Source organism: Lutra lutra, chromosome 10 (genome assembly GCF_902655055.1).
Source record: "Lutra lutra chromosome 10, mLutLut1.2, whole genome shotgun sequence".
Lineage (NCBI taxonomy): Eukaryota > Metazoa > Chordata > Mammalia > Carnivora > Mustelidae > Lutra > Lutra lutra.
In genome coordinates, this window is record NC_062287.1 from 31,931,974 (window position 1) to 31,950,858 (window position 18,885).

The following is an 18,885-nucleotide window of genomic DNA, read 5'->3' on the forward strand; positions in this document are numbered from 1 at the left end:
ATCTATAGCTGTGTTATGTTCATCTTCATGTGACCTATTGCTCTCCATATATTCTTTTAAAGTGTCTTTGCAAAGACACTTTGCATATTTTAATCTTAGGGAAACTGCTTCAGTATTGTCTTGCTATTATCTGCTCTCCATGTTTCTCAATCCAGCATAACTGTGTAAATGCTGGATGCTACATTCAAACCTCAAAAGCATACTACCTTGCTTTTAACATTAACAAATATTAGTGGGAGGCATCTGGGTGGCTTGGTTGATTAAGTGGCTGTCTTGGGCTCAGGTCATAGAGCTAGCAGAGAGTCTGCTTCTCCCTCTACCTCTGCACCTTCCCTGTTGTGTGCACTCTCTCTCTCTCAAATAAATAAATAAAATCTTAAAAAAAAATTAGAACTATTGGTGGGTAACATTGACGACATAGTAAATGTAAAACATGTGATGCTAGGTGAGACCTCACTGGCTGGTTAAGAATTTCTAGACACATGGAAGATGACATTTTATAACTGTTGTTCAGATCTTCAGATTTGACTAGAGCTTAATGTCACTAGGGTGTTCCAAGCTGATAGAGTTAATCTTTATTTTTAGCTTGGTCAAGAACGTTGTACTATGTGTCAACCACCTAGAAATATTCTGTTATATTTCTTTAAATTTATTTTGGCTGCAGATAAGATTTTTGTGCAGACCCATACACAGCCAATATTTGAATTGAATTTGAATGAATCTTCTGGTATATTAAGCCATTCAGTTGAATTGACTTTTCAAGTCCCTTTGATTTCATGTATTAAGATTATAATCATTACTAAATAAGAAATTCTTGGAGGATTTCCTGAAGAACTTTGATGGTATTTATGATACTCTTTGGTGTTACCAGCTAAAAATTAACCTTATGAAAAGTTAATATTCTGCCATTATATTCACAGATGGAACCTTTAACTTTGAGTAGAACTTCAACAAAACTGTCTAATGTGCACTATACTAATTATAAACTTTGTCAGGTTTTGCATTTCTTAATATACCTTAGTCATCTTTGTTTTTGTCTTCAAGTATATTTTAGAAGTTCCCTATTGATATATTTCATATAAAACAATTATTGAATGTATAACTTGAAAATGATATGAAATTGAACTAGTTAATTTTTTCACCTTTACTATTTTCCTTGGATTAGTCTACTGTTATTATTGTTTTATAGGATAAGTTCTTCATTTAATTCTAGATAGTGAGCAGTTTTATAAATATTTCCATTCTCTTCAGTAGTTTAAACTGTAGCAAAATCAGTGATAACAAAAAATTATGATGCCAACCATTCGTTAATGAGAAACAACTGGAAATGTTGGCTGAAACAGCCTATGAATTTATTTTGGGTTTGGAATATTCAGTATGTCCCTCTTTTTAGATGTATTTATAATCTTTTCATCATTCATTAATAATAAATATGCTTTTGTTCTTATCAAAATATAATTAAAGCACAAAAGTCACTACAACCAATTTTTGAAGAGATACTTAACATGGATTATTTTAGGATAGATAAAGTAGCATATATTGTAAATATCTTCAGAATATGCTATGTTTCTGAAATGCCAATTAATTCATTTTTAATTAAACAACTAATCTTTTTCTGTTAATTTCTTTTTTCTAACTATTGCCTATTTTCTATTAACAGGTAAAGTGTTAAAATTTCCTAATATTTTAAAAAGTAGAATACTAAGGCATATAAAACAGAAAAACGACTTTCTTTAGCCACATCAAGCACTTTGACTGGCTTAGTTCAATAAAGATGAATCAAATCAGATAGTAGTCACTATACACATACAGCAGTTGATAAAGTTTGTGGTGGTAGTGACAGCATATGTTATTTTAGTGTTGTGCAAATGATTGTTCCCTAATGCTCATTTTCCCCCTACATAATATCACATATATAATCTAGCTTTTTGTTTCGTCTTAAAAAATGATACCATAGTTGAAGTTAAGGATCACTTGGACCTGATAATTATTAGACTGTGTGGTAGACTGTTGTAGTAATGGCCCCAAAGTTTTTCATGGCTTCTTGGATCCACACCCCTAGGCAACCCTCTCCCATACTCACTGCACCTCATGAAGTGAGTTGCATTTGTCAATAAGACATTAGCAAACCTGGAACCAACCGATGTTTGCAATGTGCAAGTGTATTGGAGACTGCTGTTTTGGACCCTATAACAACCATGTGGCATAACCTGGGCTAGCCTGCTATAGGGTGGGAGACCACTTAGAGCACAGACATAACATCCTAGCTGTCTTTCCCCCAGACAACTCCTAGTGGACCTGATAGCTGACTGCAGATGCATATAAAAGCCTACATGAGAAGAGAGAAAAAACAACCAAGCCCCGCACAAATTACTGATCCATAGAATTTGGTCATAAATTGTGTGAAATTCTTTTTGCAGCAAAAGCTAACAAAACAAAAATTGGCTGTAATTGAGTGAGAATTTTGTGGATCCTGGGAAGGGGGTTGCAACTTGAAGAAATGTAAAAAAATTGTGGCCAGTGGACAAATGGTAGTATATTGCAAAAATACCTGCAATACTTTGCAGTTCTTCCCAGCAAGCCTTTGCTTCCTTACTCTTTGGATCTGATATGGCCTTATAATAGAATGTGACAAAGTGATGTTGAACAAGTCCTGAGCCTCAGCCTAAGGGATCATGATGCTTCTGCTCTCAGACCTTGGAACTGTGAGTCCTCTATGTGAACAATCCTGGGCTAGCCTATTGGATGATAAGAAACCATGGTCCATTTGCCTACTGGCGAGCTAACCCATTAACGTTAGTGCCTCAAAGCTGACTAGCAGGTGACTACAGGTGCATGAATGATTCTTGCTGAGACCATGAACTTAGCTCTAACTGCTATTCTATAAAATAATGAGCTAAACAAATGATGGTTTGAAGTCACTAAGTTTTTGAGTGAATTATTTTGCAGCAAAAACTAATACAAACTATGTTTGTTTAATGTTCACCTCTATATGCTTAGGATAACTAGTCCTGAATTACCTTCTCATAGTTACAGGAAACAAAAGGAAATATATACAAAAAATATTCATTGATACTTAAACTGTGAAATATTCCCTAAAGGCATTTATGTATCAATGTCTAAAATATAAAAATAAACATATAAAAGGATTATTCCAGTCAGAATTTTGGTACGAGACAGAATGTGGCAATCAGGCACCCCCACACACACACTCCAACCCCAATCCAGGCAATCCCCACCCCCCCAATAAAAAAGTTAGCTAACAAAAATGATTTTTAATGTCTGTTGCCTGAATACTCTTAAATAGAAACATCTTATTGAAATGCTTACATCTGTAACATTAGCTAAACCTATTTTAAACACTAAAGACTTTGCAGTAGACTGTTTAGAATCATTACAGTGTGATGGAAGTGAGCAAAGTATGTCACAGTTCTCTTACTTCAAGAAAATCAGTCTTTCAGTTTTCCTTACTACTTACATGATGGATAATGGCAATTAGACAGTGGATTTCAGAAATGCTTGTGTAAAATACCATCACTATATTTAATAAGTATTTTAAAACAAATTTATCAGTATGCTTTATTTGTGAGGCTATCAGCAGTTAAAAAAGATAAACGATATTTGATAGTTTCAATTAGGCTTATTAGTAAGAAATCCTTGAACTGTTTAGTACAATGTTGTATCTTCACATGCTAATGGATTCTAAATTATTTTAGCTAATTTTGCTTCAAGATAGTTCTTTTGGTTTTGCAGATGTGTAAGGTATATGACAAGATATTTAGAAATTATCAGTTAGATTATTACCTTACCTTACTAGTTGATTAAATAAACTTTAGTATTATCCTTAATAATAAATTCAATTGAACATTAATTAAGTCTTCCTGCCAATGACTTACTTGGTTAATAATTCAAATTTCCCTTTCATAGTTTACTTCTCTCAACAGTACAAAGTCTCAATACTATAACACTTACCACATTTAATAGTTATTTAAATATCTGTATTGATTAGCATTCTAAAAGAAAGATCACACTTTAATGAACCATGTATTTCCTGCCATAATGTAGTGCTATACGTATCGCATGTAACCATTAAGTTTTTGTAAAGTGAGAAACTGTACTAAAATTTTCCATGATATTGGTTTGTTTTTGTTTTTTTTGGTATATTCCTTTTGTTTGTTTGTTTTTGGTAAGGTAGTTTAACAAATGAGCAGAGAAGTGAGGAAGTCCCTATATATGAGCATAAAATTATAGTTGTTTATATAATAACTAATTTAACAAATGTTTAGCAAATAATCTACCAGGCATGATACCAAGTGCTCAAAAATGGTGAAGAAGATAGATATGATTCCTGTCCTCAAAAATATATAATTTAGTAAAGGAATAAATGTGGATGGAAGCAGAAATTCTTATTTTACCCTGTTTTCTTTAATTGTTTTATATTTTTATAATTGCTTCTAGAATAACAAGCAGGCTCCTTTAAAAAATCACATGCGGCTTCTTAGGAATTATCTCAATGACCCTGAATATTGAATCTTAACATTGCAGTAGTTAATTTCTTTTTTATATACTCCATAGAAAGCTTTAAGCAACATGTAAATTTATGTAAAACACATACACTTATGCTAAGAAACATATAATTTATCCCTGGACTTAATTTGGAAAAATCTGGCACCTTTAATTTTACTAGGAATATGTAACTTGCGTTAATTGGAACCAAGAAAAATCATGACCATTTATTTAACTTTAAAAGGTGATATGAGTTGGGCGCCTGGGTGGCTCAGTGGGTTAAGCCGCTGCCTTCGGCTCAGGTCATGATCTCAGGGTCCTGGGATCGAGGCCCGCATCGGGCTCTCTGCTCGGCGGGGAGCCTGCTTCCCTCTCTCTCTCTCTCTGCCTGCCTCTCTGTCTACTTGTGATCTCTCTCTGTCAAATAAATAAATAAAATCTTTAAAAAAATAAAATAAAGTAAAATAAAAGGTGATATGAGCAGCTTTCTTTAAAGTGAAATTTCTATAGTAATTATTAGATGAGGTTTGCCTTAACTGTAAGATCACCATTCATTATTATGATTTGGTATACAAAACCCCAGTATCTTTCTGATTTTCCTCATGCTCAGTCCCGACCTGGAATGTCTTCTCCCCTTTTGCTTCTTCTCCCTGCTTTTCTTTTTTTCTTTTTTCAAGATTTTATTTATTTATTTGACAGGCAGAAATCACAAGTAGGCAGAGAGGCAGGCAGAGAGAGAGGAAGGGAAGCCGGCTCCCTGCAGAGCAGAGAGCCTGACACGGGGCTCTATCCCAGGACCCTGGGATCATGACCTGAGCTGAAGGCAGAGGCTTTAACCCACTGAGCCACCCAGGCGCCCCTCTCCCTGCTTTTCTGCAATACTTCTATTCTCCTGTAAGACTAGTTTAGGCACCCCCTGCTCAGTGGGAAATGTGCTTCTTCCTCTCCCTCTGCCTCTCTCCCTCCTCTTGCTCTCTCTCAATCTCTGAAATAAATAAATAAAATCTTAAAAAAAAAAAAAAAGCCTAGGCTCAGGTATTATTTAGTTTGAAAATCTCCTTTGCTTCTATAGGTCGGATAATGTTTAACTTAGACTGAATTCCTTCAGCACACTTCTTCCATTGCTCTTGCCACACAGCAGCAGCTTATATGCCTTCTCCTCTGTTAAAACTATTCTCCTCAAAGACCCTGCTCTATCTCAGTTGTATTCATATACCTCCCATAGTGTGTTTGTTATTGATTACTATAGAACCCTCTGTTCCTGGACAGGTGCCTAGTGTGCAGGTGCTTAATAAATCTTTGTGGAACTGATATAAATTCAGAATTCATCTACTGTACACTGATAAAATACTCTATAGAGCCATTAATTCTTTGTTAAAGATAAAGGTGTTGTGATTTCTAAATTCTCTAAGTTGATCTTTTCCATTTCTTTTATATAAGGGATATCAGATGAAGAAAGGAAGTGAATAATAATAGCCTAATAGCTATCTCCAAAATTTCCTCTTCCTCCTTTTACAAGATAGAAAACATTCTCGAGAGGCTACCTACTGAGTTATTAATTTTAGATTCGTAAAGTTCACTTTTGTATTGCAATATGATAAAAATAGTGCATGAAAGAAACTAGAGGATTTTGAAAAGCTAAAAGCTAAACACATCATAATACTTACGCATGCTTAGAATTTAACACAAAACAGATGCAGAAAGAGAAATTGCCAAATAAAATTAGAATTTCAAAGATGTCTTGAAAATAATGGCCTCTCAAAAACCAACTCTTTGAAAATCACTTTGAGAAATAATATAGGAGTCAGTCTAAAACACAATACTTACATATCAATAGTGTTTCAAAATGTAAACTTAACCATGTTTGCTTATAAAAATCCCAAACCTTATGTGGTATTAGAGAATAAGGACAGTTTTTTATTTACTAAGGCTTTCAGAAACTAAAAAGAATAATCTTCTTTTATATATTATTCTTACAGGCTGGAAATCCTAATATCAAGGTCTTTATTATATTATGCATTTCATCCCTCTGCAGGTTAAATTATATCCCCTGGATTCATAGATACATATAGGGTACTTTTTAAAAATAACCAAAAACTTATAAAACATCTCAGCATTGCCTCAATATGATAACTAGAATCCATTGTGTTTCTCTTTTATTATCAACTCCTGTGGTTATTATAAAAAATTACTTTTAGTAAAATATCTAAAATATTTAAATTTTCTTGTGAAGCAAAATGAATAAAACTATTGAAAACTGATGTTCTTTATAAATTTAATAGAAGTTAGAAACTTTCCTTGGTTAACAATAATAAAAAAGATTTAGATTTAGAGACCATAGTTGACAGCTGTTTCTAAGTGACCTACTCTCAATGGTGGGTTTTTAATTTATCTACTCCTACCTTTGCTGATTGCCTTAGCAACTCTACAAATATTTATTTATTCTCTAAGATAATTTCTTCCAAAGAACGGTTGTGACCTTTGTACTCTACATTCTTTGCCTCATTTTCAGCGCTAAAAGCAATGTAACATAAATGCATCTCATAACCATTTTGAGAGAATGTTCAAAAGACTAAAAGAAGTTGATAAAATTAGGTTCATACACTATAAAATGATACAATTACAGCAGCCAGAAGAGTGAGCTTTAATTAATGGGAAAACAAACCCACAGAACATCTGAAGAGGCAAATACAGGATGATATTTTAAGATGTTTTTCAATTCATTCTCAGCAACTTTTGTAAGATGCTTTTTTTTTTTTTAACAATTTGGTGATTTGCTCTTACAGAAGAGAACAGACGATTTTAATGTTTTAATAGTGATAAAATAAGTAAGGTTAAAAATAGGCTGAGTTGCCCAGCTAAAGAGGTAAAAACAATAGAAAAAAAAACAATCTTTTTAGGTCTTCAGTTTTCAAAATGACATAGTGAAGAATTACAGATATTATTCATCATATCTTTGTTTTGAAACATCAAACCATATTTGGAACAGTATTCATGGCAATGAAGTTTTAAGCTCAAGAAGCTCAAATGATAATGGTAGCTGTTTCATAATGTGCCTGTGTTGCCCCTTCATCTCTCTCCCTTCATGGGCTGAGTGCTTTATATATGTATCACTTGTTGACTCACAATGTTGTTGTAGGAGTTGAATGAAATAATACATATAAAAGAGGAAGGGTAAAAGTTCACTTCATGATGTAGAAGTCAATTTATATATTTTAGCCTAGGCCTTAATTGTATAATGAAACTACTTTAATTTTATTCTGAAATGATTAAGTTAACATTTGAAGAGCCTGGTTGAAGAGTCTGATTTGTAGGCTTGTCTTTAAAAATATACATAACGAACATATTTTTGGCTAAGTGACAGGAGATGGCTCACGATGGTAGTTTGCAAATATGAGGAAAAAAACTTGCATATTATAAATGTAACCACATAATCATAGTATAAACTTGATAGGAGTGATTTTAGATTAATATATGCAAATAGTCACAACAATGAGAATAATTGACCCCCAAATTTTAAATCAAATGAAGGATATTTACTATAATTTAACACTAAGTTTACTGAGAAAATAGAAATTTAAAATATTATATTCCTTTTCTTCTTTTCTGAAAACAACCACAAATAAAAACAAAACCAATTCCTACATCATACTACATCATAGGGTATCTGGAAAGTACCTTTTGAAAAGTACCTTTAAAAAGAAGTAAATGAAATAATATTTGAAAATTTAGCATGTTGCCATATATCTTATAGGCATTCAGTGGATGAGAGCTATTATAATTATTTTTATTATTACTCATCTCTGTTTCCAGTGCTTTCTCAGTTGGTGGCATTTGCCAATATGGATGTCTAAGGTCAGAGTTTCAGAGAAACAGTCTCTGAGATGGAAACTCCATTAACGAATGACTTTGGGATCAACATTTGTGGAAAAAATGAAGAAAGTGGAATTGAGCAGGGTGAGTGTTTAATTATAATGCATTCATAGCAAGGGTTTCAGCTTATCTTTTATAACCATCCCTAGACATTCATCATCCCTATACTTGGGCATGGACTGGAGAGTTGGGGCATAACTTGAATCAGATATCTCTTTTTGGCTAAGGGCAATTCCCAGAGAGGGGATCTGGTGAGAAGTAGCAACCACCAATAGTTTCAATGGCTTTGGAAAGGAGTACCTCAATTTTGAAAGAAGAATCTGGGCAATACACCATGGTATCTGCCAAAAAGGTCTACATTATCCTCAATTAAAATGGACACAATTAGTTTCCTTCCTAATGCAATTCATTTGAGCCGGCTCACAAATCAATATGAATATGAAAGAGAGCTAAATACAAGAAAACAAGAGGAAGACAGAGGTATTTAAAAAAAATTGTCAAGATTTGAATAGCATCCTCTTAAAAAATAAATAAAAGCAAACACCGTGTGCAAAATTGGAGTATTGAGAAAAGAAGACTATTAGGCTTTGATGTTAATTTAGGTGTTCATTTCAGTAACTTGTCTTGAACATTTGATATGCCTAGAAAACTACAATCTGATGATTTAAAGAGACTTTTATTTACTTATTTTAAGCAGTTTAGTATATATATACTTTATAAAGATATTTGCTGCCTTATAAAAATAAGTCTTTATTAGATTGGGACAGGGAAGTAGTTCCAGAGTCAAAATCCACTGATTACTCATCCATGTACAGTTGCAAGATAATTGATAGAAATTTAGAGCAATAATGATTCATGATACAATGGAAATTCTGAACTGAAACTCAAAATATTTGGAGTATTTTGTGTGAAAATTTATATTAGAAGTTTGTTATATATATTTAAAAACTAGTAACTCTAAGTAATTCATTATTGAAAGTGATTTAGAATTAGGTGACAATTTATTTTAATAAACAATCAGTGACATAGTTGCAAAAACCTATTGGGGTCTACCAATGGTCATATTTCCAAAGAAACAGTCACTTTACTCCAGATTAAATTCATCCTTTGGTTGGATTAAAAACAACCAACCTAAAGAGAATGTAGTATTACAGAAATACCATCAAAATTAACACACGCATGGAATGGAAAAATAATTTTGGAGAAAAACAAAACTCTCAGAAGGAAAACAATTATGGAATCCTAGATAAGTAAGCACTTCTTTTTTTGTTTTTGTTCTGTTTTCTGTTTTTTGGGGTTTTTTTGTTTGTTTGTTTGTTTCTTTGTTTTTTTCAGGTAAGCACTTAATCTCTGGAAATAGTGAGCTAAAAGCATATTTAAATTTTGGAGTTTATAATCCAGGAAAGCGAATTCTATTAAGAAGTAAGGAGTGTTTTCTATTGCTCATTCCCCCCTTTCCCAATCTAATAACTTGAAACATCCCAACTGGCTCTGATGAGAATCTCTAGAAAGTATGGTATTTTATCCCCTGAGAGATCACAGAACGCAAGTTATTGATTGGATTTTTCCCAGCATAGCCTACACTAAAATTGCCTTTCTCTATCAAGAAGCTTTATTTTTCTTTTCACACTCTCTCAGAAAAACAAACAAGTAAACTTGTAGTTCTTCACTAAAAAACACGGAAGAGAAACTAGTAACTTCTCATATCATCCATATGCTATGAAAATGTATCATAAAGGTAAAACCACTGTCAAAAATGGACCTTTAAATGAACAAAAAGGTTCTGTATCTTCACTATAATACCACACCCAGAAATTTTGTTTCTGTGGACTATATTCAAATGAACAAAGTGAGTCCTGTCATTTGGATGGCTTAAGCTATCTTTTTATACATGATAATGGTGGAAGCATTACCAGATTCTGCTCCATTTGACCAACTATGAATCAGAGTAAATGGAGGTGGGTGGGTAATCAACATGGTGTTACTACTCAGCTGTGTCCCTGGTGGTATTATGACCCACAGATTACTCAGATGACATCCCCAGGAACTAGAGAAGGGTCTTCTAATAATCAACTATCTTAGAGGTCATCTAGGCAGTCACCTTTCATTCAGTTCCAAATTTGCTCAAGTGAGCATTCGATTTTGTGTCAAAAATGAAAAAGCAAGGAAATAAACTATTCTGTTACAACAAGATTTAATTATATTAAAAATCTCTGAAGTAATGCAATAGTTGGCTAAGCTGAGAAAATGCTTTACATCAAATTGTTTTTTCGTTCAGCAAAGATTGACTGAGTAGTTATTTTGTGGACATCCATAGTGCAAAGTAATAAAAAATAAAAAAGTGTATTTGTTTCTGATTTTAGGGATCCCACAGTTTATCTTGTTTCATGAATGTATAAAATGTTATAGAATAATAGATTTTAATGGCATATTTTGTTCAAGTTCATAGGACTACATGAAACATGTACGCATACTAAAGAAGATGGGCATTCTTTTTTTTTGTTATGGGAACTACAACTACTTTGAAAGAGTAGTGAGTGGTTGGAGGATTTTCTTTTAATCTAACATAGACAAACAGGGAGAATGAATGTGGCACATTTTCCTAGAATGGTCTGAAAATTTTAAGGTCTTTGAGAATAATCTCTCTCCTTCTTAGAGACTGAGATTTGATTAGTGATTATTCTGTCCTATTAAAATGACAAAGTGACTTCTTTTGTTAGGTTAGGTGAAAGATTAAGAAAGAGGTTATAAAGCAAATATGTGCCAGCCAAAAGTTTGCAGCCGAGAACTGGAAGCTGGTGGGTTACCAGGACATTGGGATTCACAGCAACACTGAGAAACAGGAGGCAAGTAATCAGGTGATGAGGAAGGACAAGCCCTTTGTCAGGCAGGGAGAAGGTAGGGCTCAGAGTCCAGGAGGACATACTACTTGAAAGTACAAATATTACTACTGAGTAGAATGAGCCAAAGAAAATGTGTGCCTTTGACAGTTACTGATCTTCTGCTCTTTCACACATTCCCTGATTAGTTACAAAGACCTCCACGATTTAGACCTGCTAATATGATGATGAAGAAAGTACAACCAATGCTTGAGATGTCCTCAGAACTTTGTGCCTTAGCAAACCCTGGCAGTGTGTCTGATGATTTCATTCATTTTTACAACATTAATATTGACCCATCAGGAAAGAAAATGATACCAGCTGAGCATGTACTGAATTCGATTCTGAGACTTTTACAATGCTTAGGAAATAGATGTTAATTCCTAAGAAGGTAAACTAGGAACAGAAGTAACCATAATAGGAAGATTGACATAGGCTAGAACTATTCAGCTAATGTAAAATCCTTACAACATTAAAGAGTTTGCATTCTGGTCCCTTTTCATGTATCTAATATTCCACAAAAACCATGGATATGAATCAAGTATGTTCCTTTATGGTTTCTATTGTTGGTATACAGAGTATCATAGTTACTCTGAATCTTCCAATGCTCTGACATTCAGATCTGGTTGGTAATGGAGTGGACTACTTCATAGGAGTGAGTTACTCATCCCCAAAAATGTCCCATCAGACACTAATTTATTGATGGAATATCAATCAATCTAGGACAAACCCTATAATCTCCAATATCCCTCACAGCCCTGAGATACAATATCTTTTCCTATCTTAGGTTGCCTTTCTCTTTCTTCTTTTCCTATTCTGATGAACTCTATGTCAGGTATCAGCTTTTCCTCAAATAATATTACTTTCATATAATTGTTATGAGGAGTTGACAAACTAGTGTGTGCACTATATGTGTATATATATATATACATATGTATATATATATATATTAGCTGAGTACTTGGCATATAGTAGGTGCTCAATTCATTTACTCCTTTTCTTCCAAAATGATAAGAATTCACATTAATCTGTTTCTTTTATGGCCTCCAAGGATATTCAGCTGTAATAAAAAAATAGCAACTATTTTTATAGTCATATTTTTCTTGCATTACCTAATATTCTACATTATCTTTATATATATTTTTTAAAGATTTATTTATTTATTTATTTGACAGATAGACATCACAATTAGGCAGAGAGGCAGGCAGAGAGAGAGGAAGGGAAGCAGGCTCTCTGCTCAGCAGAGAGCCGGATATGGGGCTCGATCCCAGGACTCTGGGATCATTGCCTGAGCCTAAGGCAGAGGCTTTAACCCACTGAGCCACACAGGTGCCCCTACACTATCTTTATGTTAAAGACTAGAATCAAATCATCATTTTTTTTATTTCCCACAATTTTTTGACAATGAATGAACACATACGGTCAATGAATATGGATAAAGTAAGCTTTATAAAAAAGAACCAATAAATAATGCATTTTTAAAAATCACACTGTATTTAATCTTGTCTCCCTTATTTAGTACTCATGTGGCTTGGAAAAGTCTTGTGTTTTAGTTTCCTTATTAAAAAAATGGGGTCAAATATCCCTACTATGCCTTCCTGGTTATATTGTTACAACCAGAGAATTGGGTAAATATGAAGGACACTCAAATAATGCACTTTTATTTGGTTGCTCATTTAGTTACGACTTAGTATGTTCAGAGAATTCACAATGGGAAGCAGACCATCCTAATTACAGATATTTGAGTTTTTTCTCTTCCAAAAAACAGAGCAAATTACATGCTGCCATGCTATTCAGTGCAACTATTCTTTAGACTTATAAAAATTAAAGAAAGTTTACATTTGTAATGAACAATTAGGAATTTCAAGTCTATGGAAAACAATGGGTCACTATAGCTCTCCATTAAGACTTCAGCTTTGGGGTTACCTGGCCATGCTCAGGTGCTGTCCAGACATCTGGAGAGTATTAAGACGTTCTTGCAGAACTCTGACCAACATAAGCTATTATGTCAAAACACAATCGAAAATGCCTTATTTGATAATAAGGTGGTAATTTAAGAACAAAGCTTGTAATGGTCAACTCCTCATTGCTTAACCAGAATGAATATAAAAGCCACAAGCTGTTCCATTCCTGCTCCCCAGAGCTGTCTGAACTATCTTTCTAAAAAAACCAAATCTGAATCACATGAGTCCCTGCTACATTCCAAATACAACTCCTGTTCCATGGCTTGAAAATCAGTGCCTTTTACAATAAGGTCTCTGCTGCTTTAAAAAAATATATATATTTGGGGCGCCTGGGTGGCTCAGTGGGTTAAGCCGCTGCCTTCAGCTCAGGTCATGATCCCAGGTCCTGGGTTCGAGCCCCACATCGGGCTTTCTGCTCAGCAGGGAGCCTGCTTCCTCCTCTCTCTCTGCCTGCCTCTCTGCCTACTTGTGATTTCTCTCTGTCAAATAAATAATAAAATCTTAAAAAAAAATATATATATATATATTAAAAAATATTGACTTACAATGACTATGTGCCCTCACTGTGCTGTCAGGGCAGGCGGTTCCTCACTGCTCCTGAAACATTCTCTAAACCCTTCTGCCAGACTGTCTTTGCTTTACCTACTCACTCTGCCTGAGATGCAGTTCATTCTGCTCACCATCTAGCAAAATCCTACCTATCCAGGTCAGGTGCAAATTCCAGCTCCTGCTGGCCACATGCACAAGGTTCTCTGGGGACAACAGTTACAGCAGATCACTAGCTCTCATTCTGCAGTCTGTCTTTTAAATTGTGCTCTCCTAGAGGAGAAGGTCCTTTACTTTGATCCTCCACAGTAGTTAGCTTGTGAAACTGAATTGAAATTAAAAACTTAAGAATAGGGGCGTCTGGGTGGCTCAGTGGTTAAAGCCTCTGCCTTCGGCTCAGGTCATGATCTCAGGGTCTTGGGATCAAGTCCCGCATCGGGCTCTCTGCTCAGCAGGGAGCCTGCCTCCTCCTCCTCCTCTCTCTCTCTGCCTGCCTCTTTGCCTACTTGTGATCTGTCTGTCAAAAAAAAAAAAAAAAATCTTTAAATATATACCCATGTTCCCTGGACATCAATTTAAAAACAAAAACAAAAACAAAAACAAAAAAACCTTAAGAATAGCGTCACTAATTTGCCACATTTAGTTAATTCATATCATTGCCAAAAAAAGTGACTTAGGTGAATTGGATTAAATGTTTATATATGCACTAATGGATTGCTTGAACCCTTTTAACAGTGGCTTTAGTAATTTGGATTCACTTCAGATCAGTCAAAGTCCTGGATTTATAAAACATGGAGTAAGTAAAATGGGCAAGGGAAATAGAAAAATTTTCATTATAGATATTTTAATTTAAATTTCAAAGCAATAGCTATTGCTTTTTTTTAACTGGATATATGTTTAATCTACTCACTCTCTTATAATGCAGTCTGAAAGCTGTTTTATTTAAAACAAAAGTGTATTGAAACATTGTATACAGATTTTATGATAGCTACACATAAACAGCTTTATCTAAAAAACAATGACTGTGTAAAAATGACACCAGCACAATTAGCTGAAAAGTAAAGAATTCCATTAAGCTATATATTATCATCTACGAGATGTCGTTGGTACTTTTTCCCTCCCAGAGATTTGGTTGTTTCAGTTGACACTTTGCAGTGTTAATGTTAAAAAATATACTGCCTTTTCTTTTCTGAATTACCCCTCTTCAATCACCCATTGCTGGTTGAGGTCCCAGGGCAGTTAATCCAATCAAAGGCACACTTTTCTTTGCTTGAGTCCCTGAATCTGTTTGGTTTTCTTACTCTGCTGTGCTAGCCTAGACCCCTCAGGTCTCTTTAATGGCTCTCCTTAGAAACTCAGAGTAGGCCATTAAACACCTTCCCTTCTGAGTGAGCTCTGTCCTGTCCCTCCTATTCCCAGAGTCTTCAATTGGCTTCTCAAACAGAAGATAGCCCACAAGTCCGGAGGCCTTCCCAAAGCTCCCTTTTACATAACACTTTCATTTCTCCTTCTAAAACATATGATTTTAGGGATAGAATGTTATTTTCTTTTTTCTTTCTGCGTCCTCAATGTCATAAAATGGAATTGTCTCCAGTGTATGTCCTTGAAGCCAGACAAGGCCGAATCAGTATTTGAGGTAACTGAGAGAAAGGGGAAGAATTTCTTTTATACCTTGCAGGTTTGAAGCGTCCAAAAATTTTTAAGTACATATATATTTCTCTTAATTATTTTAAGTACACTAAATATGATGAATGCTAAATTACCTTAAAGCTAAATACTTTTTCACTTCTCAGTAGGATAATTTACTTTTTTCTTCTTTTCTATAGTTCCTTATCACTTCTATAATCCAGAGCCTAATTTTAACATGGCTTGTAACCATATGGGTTTGCATGGAGTAAGGAGTCAATTTTGTACTATTTAAGGGCAAGAAAAGCATATGTATAAAGAGGAAGACAGCAGGTATTATTAACTCCCAACCTTATGAAAAAGATAAATAGTAATTATTGCTACAAAGGAATGATATCAAACCAGAGTAATAATGTTTAAGAGGCAGAAACAAGAATTCATACAATTTTACCAGGATGATTAATTTCTTTGTTGGTATTTTAAAGTAAGGGACATGTTTATATGAAAAAAATATTCATTTTAGACATATTTGTACTTTATACATCTGATCACCCAAAATGAATGTTTAGAGACAATTTTAAGAAGATGTATTTTGATGGTATATTTTTTGTTTTCAAATGTGATATTTTTATACCACATTTTTCTGCTTCTGTTTTATTTGTTCACAATCTAAAAGAAATTGTTAACCCCATGTAAAGGAAAAAGAAAAGTCACAAATCAGAGGAAAATGAATTTAATTTAACATTCTCTAGATATTTTACATATAACATAACCATTAATAATTAAAATTAATTTATTTGGTTAGATCTAAATAATGCAGTTGGTAATTATTTCTTATATATAGTTTCTCTCATTATTTTCAAAGTAAATCAGGATGAAAAGATAAATGTAGAAGAAAATGTTTAATTTTGGTTAAACTGGTGAATCCAACAAAGATAGCTCATCTTTATTCTTCTACTAATATAAATTTATCAAATTCTAGAGTGAGAAGGGACCTTAGCAATTTTTGGGTGCAAGTCTTTCACTTTACTTCTCTATGAGTTTTAATGCCCAGGAAAGCCAAGTCACCGGCTTTTTGTTACAAAGCCAATTAGGGATTGAGCTGATACTTGACCCAGAAAATTCCTGACTTTGGGTGTAGGACTTTTTTCACTGTATCATAGTACCTGTAAAATAAAATTCAATCTAAACTGAATTTTATTTGGCTTACTACAGCTGTAGTTTTTCAGTGCTTCCCAAAGTGTTTAAAGAATGAATGGATATTAATAATGGATATTTAGAGAAGAATTAATGGATTTAATATAAAGAAGTATTTTAAATTGGATTTGCAGGCATAAACTGCATTGAGATCCATCTCTTTAGCCAATGTAAAAGGGATATTTCAGCCAAAATATCTGTTACCCCAGTTCCATCATCCTTCTCTCTCTCCCTTTGTTATTATGTCACTCTTTTATCTTAAACAAGGGTGTGGAGGAAGCAGGTCTTTTTCACTTCTTTATTGAGAACACTGTGGTGTTCTATACTAAAGGATTTGGTTCAAAAGATCCCCACTTCATTTAGTTGATTGCACATAGATATTACAAAGAAAGGATTTGATAGACAAGAAATGAATATACCTATGAAAGCTTATCTAAGGTTGGTGTGTATTTTTGACTATTGGTTGCATGTTTAAGCTCTGTCTAAGCTCATGTTTAATTCCTCTGAGGAATTAAAGAATCTCCAAAATCACCATTTCTTGAGGAGTAGGACAAGCAGGCTTATTTCATTTATTTATTGAATCATAATTACTGGTAAGAGTGCTTAAATAACCCTAGTATGTAGCAATATAACATCTAAGAAGTAAAGTGCAAATATTGATAATATTAATCAAGTAAATAAAAGTGGGAAAGAAGCCAGATTTCTATAATGAAGTATTTTCAATTTTTTACTAGATTAAAAAAAATACTTTCAATTTGATGTAACATAAAATAACAAAGTAATTGTTTGAATCAAACTGATTTTTTTCCTCAATAAGAAAGTTCTACATTTGAATATAAATTTTAAAAATTATTAGTACTCAACAAATAAAAATATATTAACTTACGGCCCTGATGCTTTCAAAATGTCCACCTTCTTTCTCGAAATCAATAGGCTGTCCTTTTAGTGTCCAGTAGAAAGTAACATCCAAACTAGCATCATGAATTGCTTTGCAATTAAGGACAATGCTTTCTCCCACTGTTAACTCTGTTCTTTTAGGAGTTAGTTCTATTTTTGTAGGTTCTACAGAAATAAAAATATATTAATTAACATAATTGACACATAGTATTTCCTTGTACTTCATATTTTAAGTAATAGAGAAAAACTTAAGCAAGAAATTTATGAAATGCAGTTGCTCTAGATACACATCTTTAACTAAACTATTATTAATTAAATATTACCTTTTTTGTATGCTAGGGCATTTTTCTATACTTGTGTATGGAACTGATGATTTAAAAGTTACTATTCCTTTTAAGAAGTAAACTTATGCAAAAAAGATAAGAAAATATATAACGATAAGCAACATTTGGTATTCCCAAAGAGGGAAAATTAGAAAAAAGAAGCTGTAACCTCGTTGTCTGCCTTCAAGGATCATTAAGTATAAATAAAATGATTTTTATAATAAAAATTGTTCCATATCTAAGGAAGAAGAATTCAAGTGAGTTAAAAGAAGGTTCAAAATCTTCTTTAAAGATTATAGGAAGCAACTCCCCTTAAATTACTATTTTAACAGAGGTAAAAATATAATACTGTTATTATACGAACTTATATTTGCTTTATACTCTACAAAACCCTTTAATGAATAGAAAAAGCGCTGCTATCTTATTTGAAATAATCACTCTTGATGAATTAGGGATCTTTTAGTTGAGATCCAGAACGAAAGGCAAATTACTGAAAGGAAATTTTTTTTAAATGATTTTTATTTATTTATTTGACAGAGATCACAAGCAGGCAGTGAAGCAGGCAGAGAGAGAGGAGGAAGCAGGCTCCCTGCTGAGCAGAGACCCTGATGCTAGGCTCGATCCCGGGACCCTGAGATCATGACCTGAGCCGAAGACAGAGGCTTTAACCCACTGAGCCACCCAAGCTCCTGGAAGGGAAATTTTTTTTGAGAAAAAATGTGTGTGTTTAATTATTTAATGATTCAATTAAATTTTTAAAAAATAGATACCCTTTCATTGTGTTTAGAGCCAATAAAGGTTAATACTGCTGTATATCTAAAGGTTATTTAAGCTAGTGATCAAATAATTGAAATATGGTATTTTTAATAAAGTAGGGAGGGGATGGAAATAATTTTGACTTAGTCCTTTTTGCTAATTAGATTTCTAATTGTAGATATCTCAAGAAGACTGACCCAAATGATTAAAAATTAGGTTAATTTTCCTAGTCTAGATCTGCTTTTGGCAATAGCATAGTCTGATGAAGCATCATTCTTAACCACTCATAAGATCCTTTAATATGTGACATCCTTCCAA

General features: G+C 33.5%; 1 protein-coding gene across 1 annotated transcript in view; it reads right to left on the reverse strand.

The window, feature by feature from the left end:
- CNTN5 (contactin 5) overlaps positions 1-18,885 on the reverse strand; it is a 1,378,753-nt gene that overhangs the window by 145,668 nt on the left and 1,214,200 nt on the right. Inside the window, exon 16 of the mRNA XM_047692818.1 lies at positions 17,478-17,653. Within this exon, the coding sequence (XP_047548774.1) occupies positions 17,478-17,653 (176 nt within the window). The remainder of the gene's footprint in view (positions 1-17,477; positions 17,654-18,885) is intronic.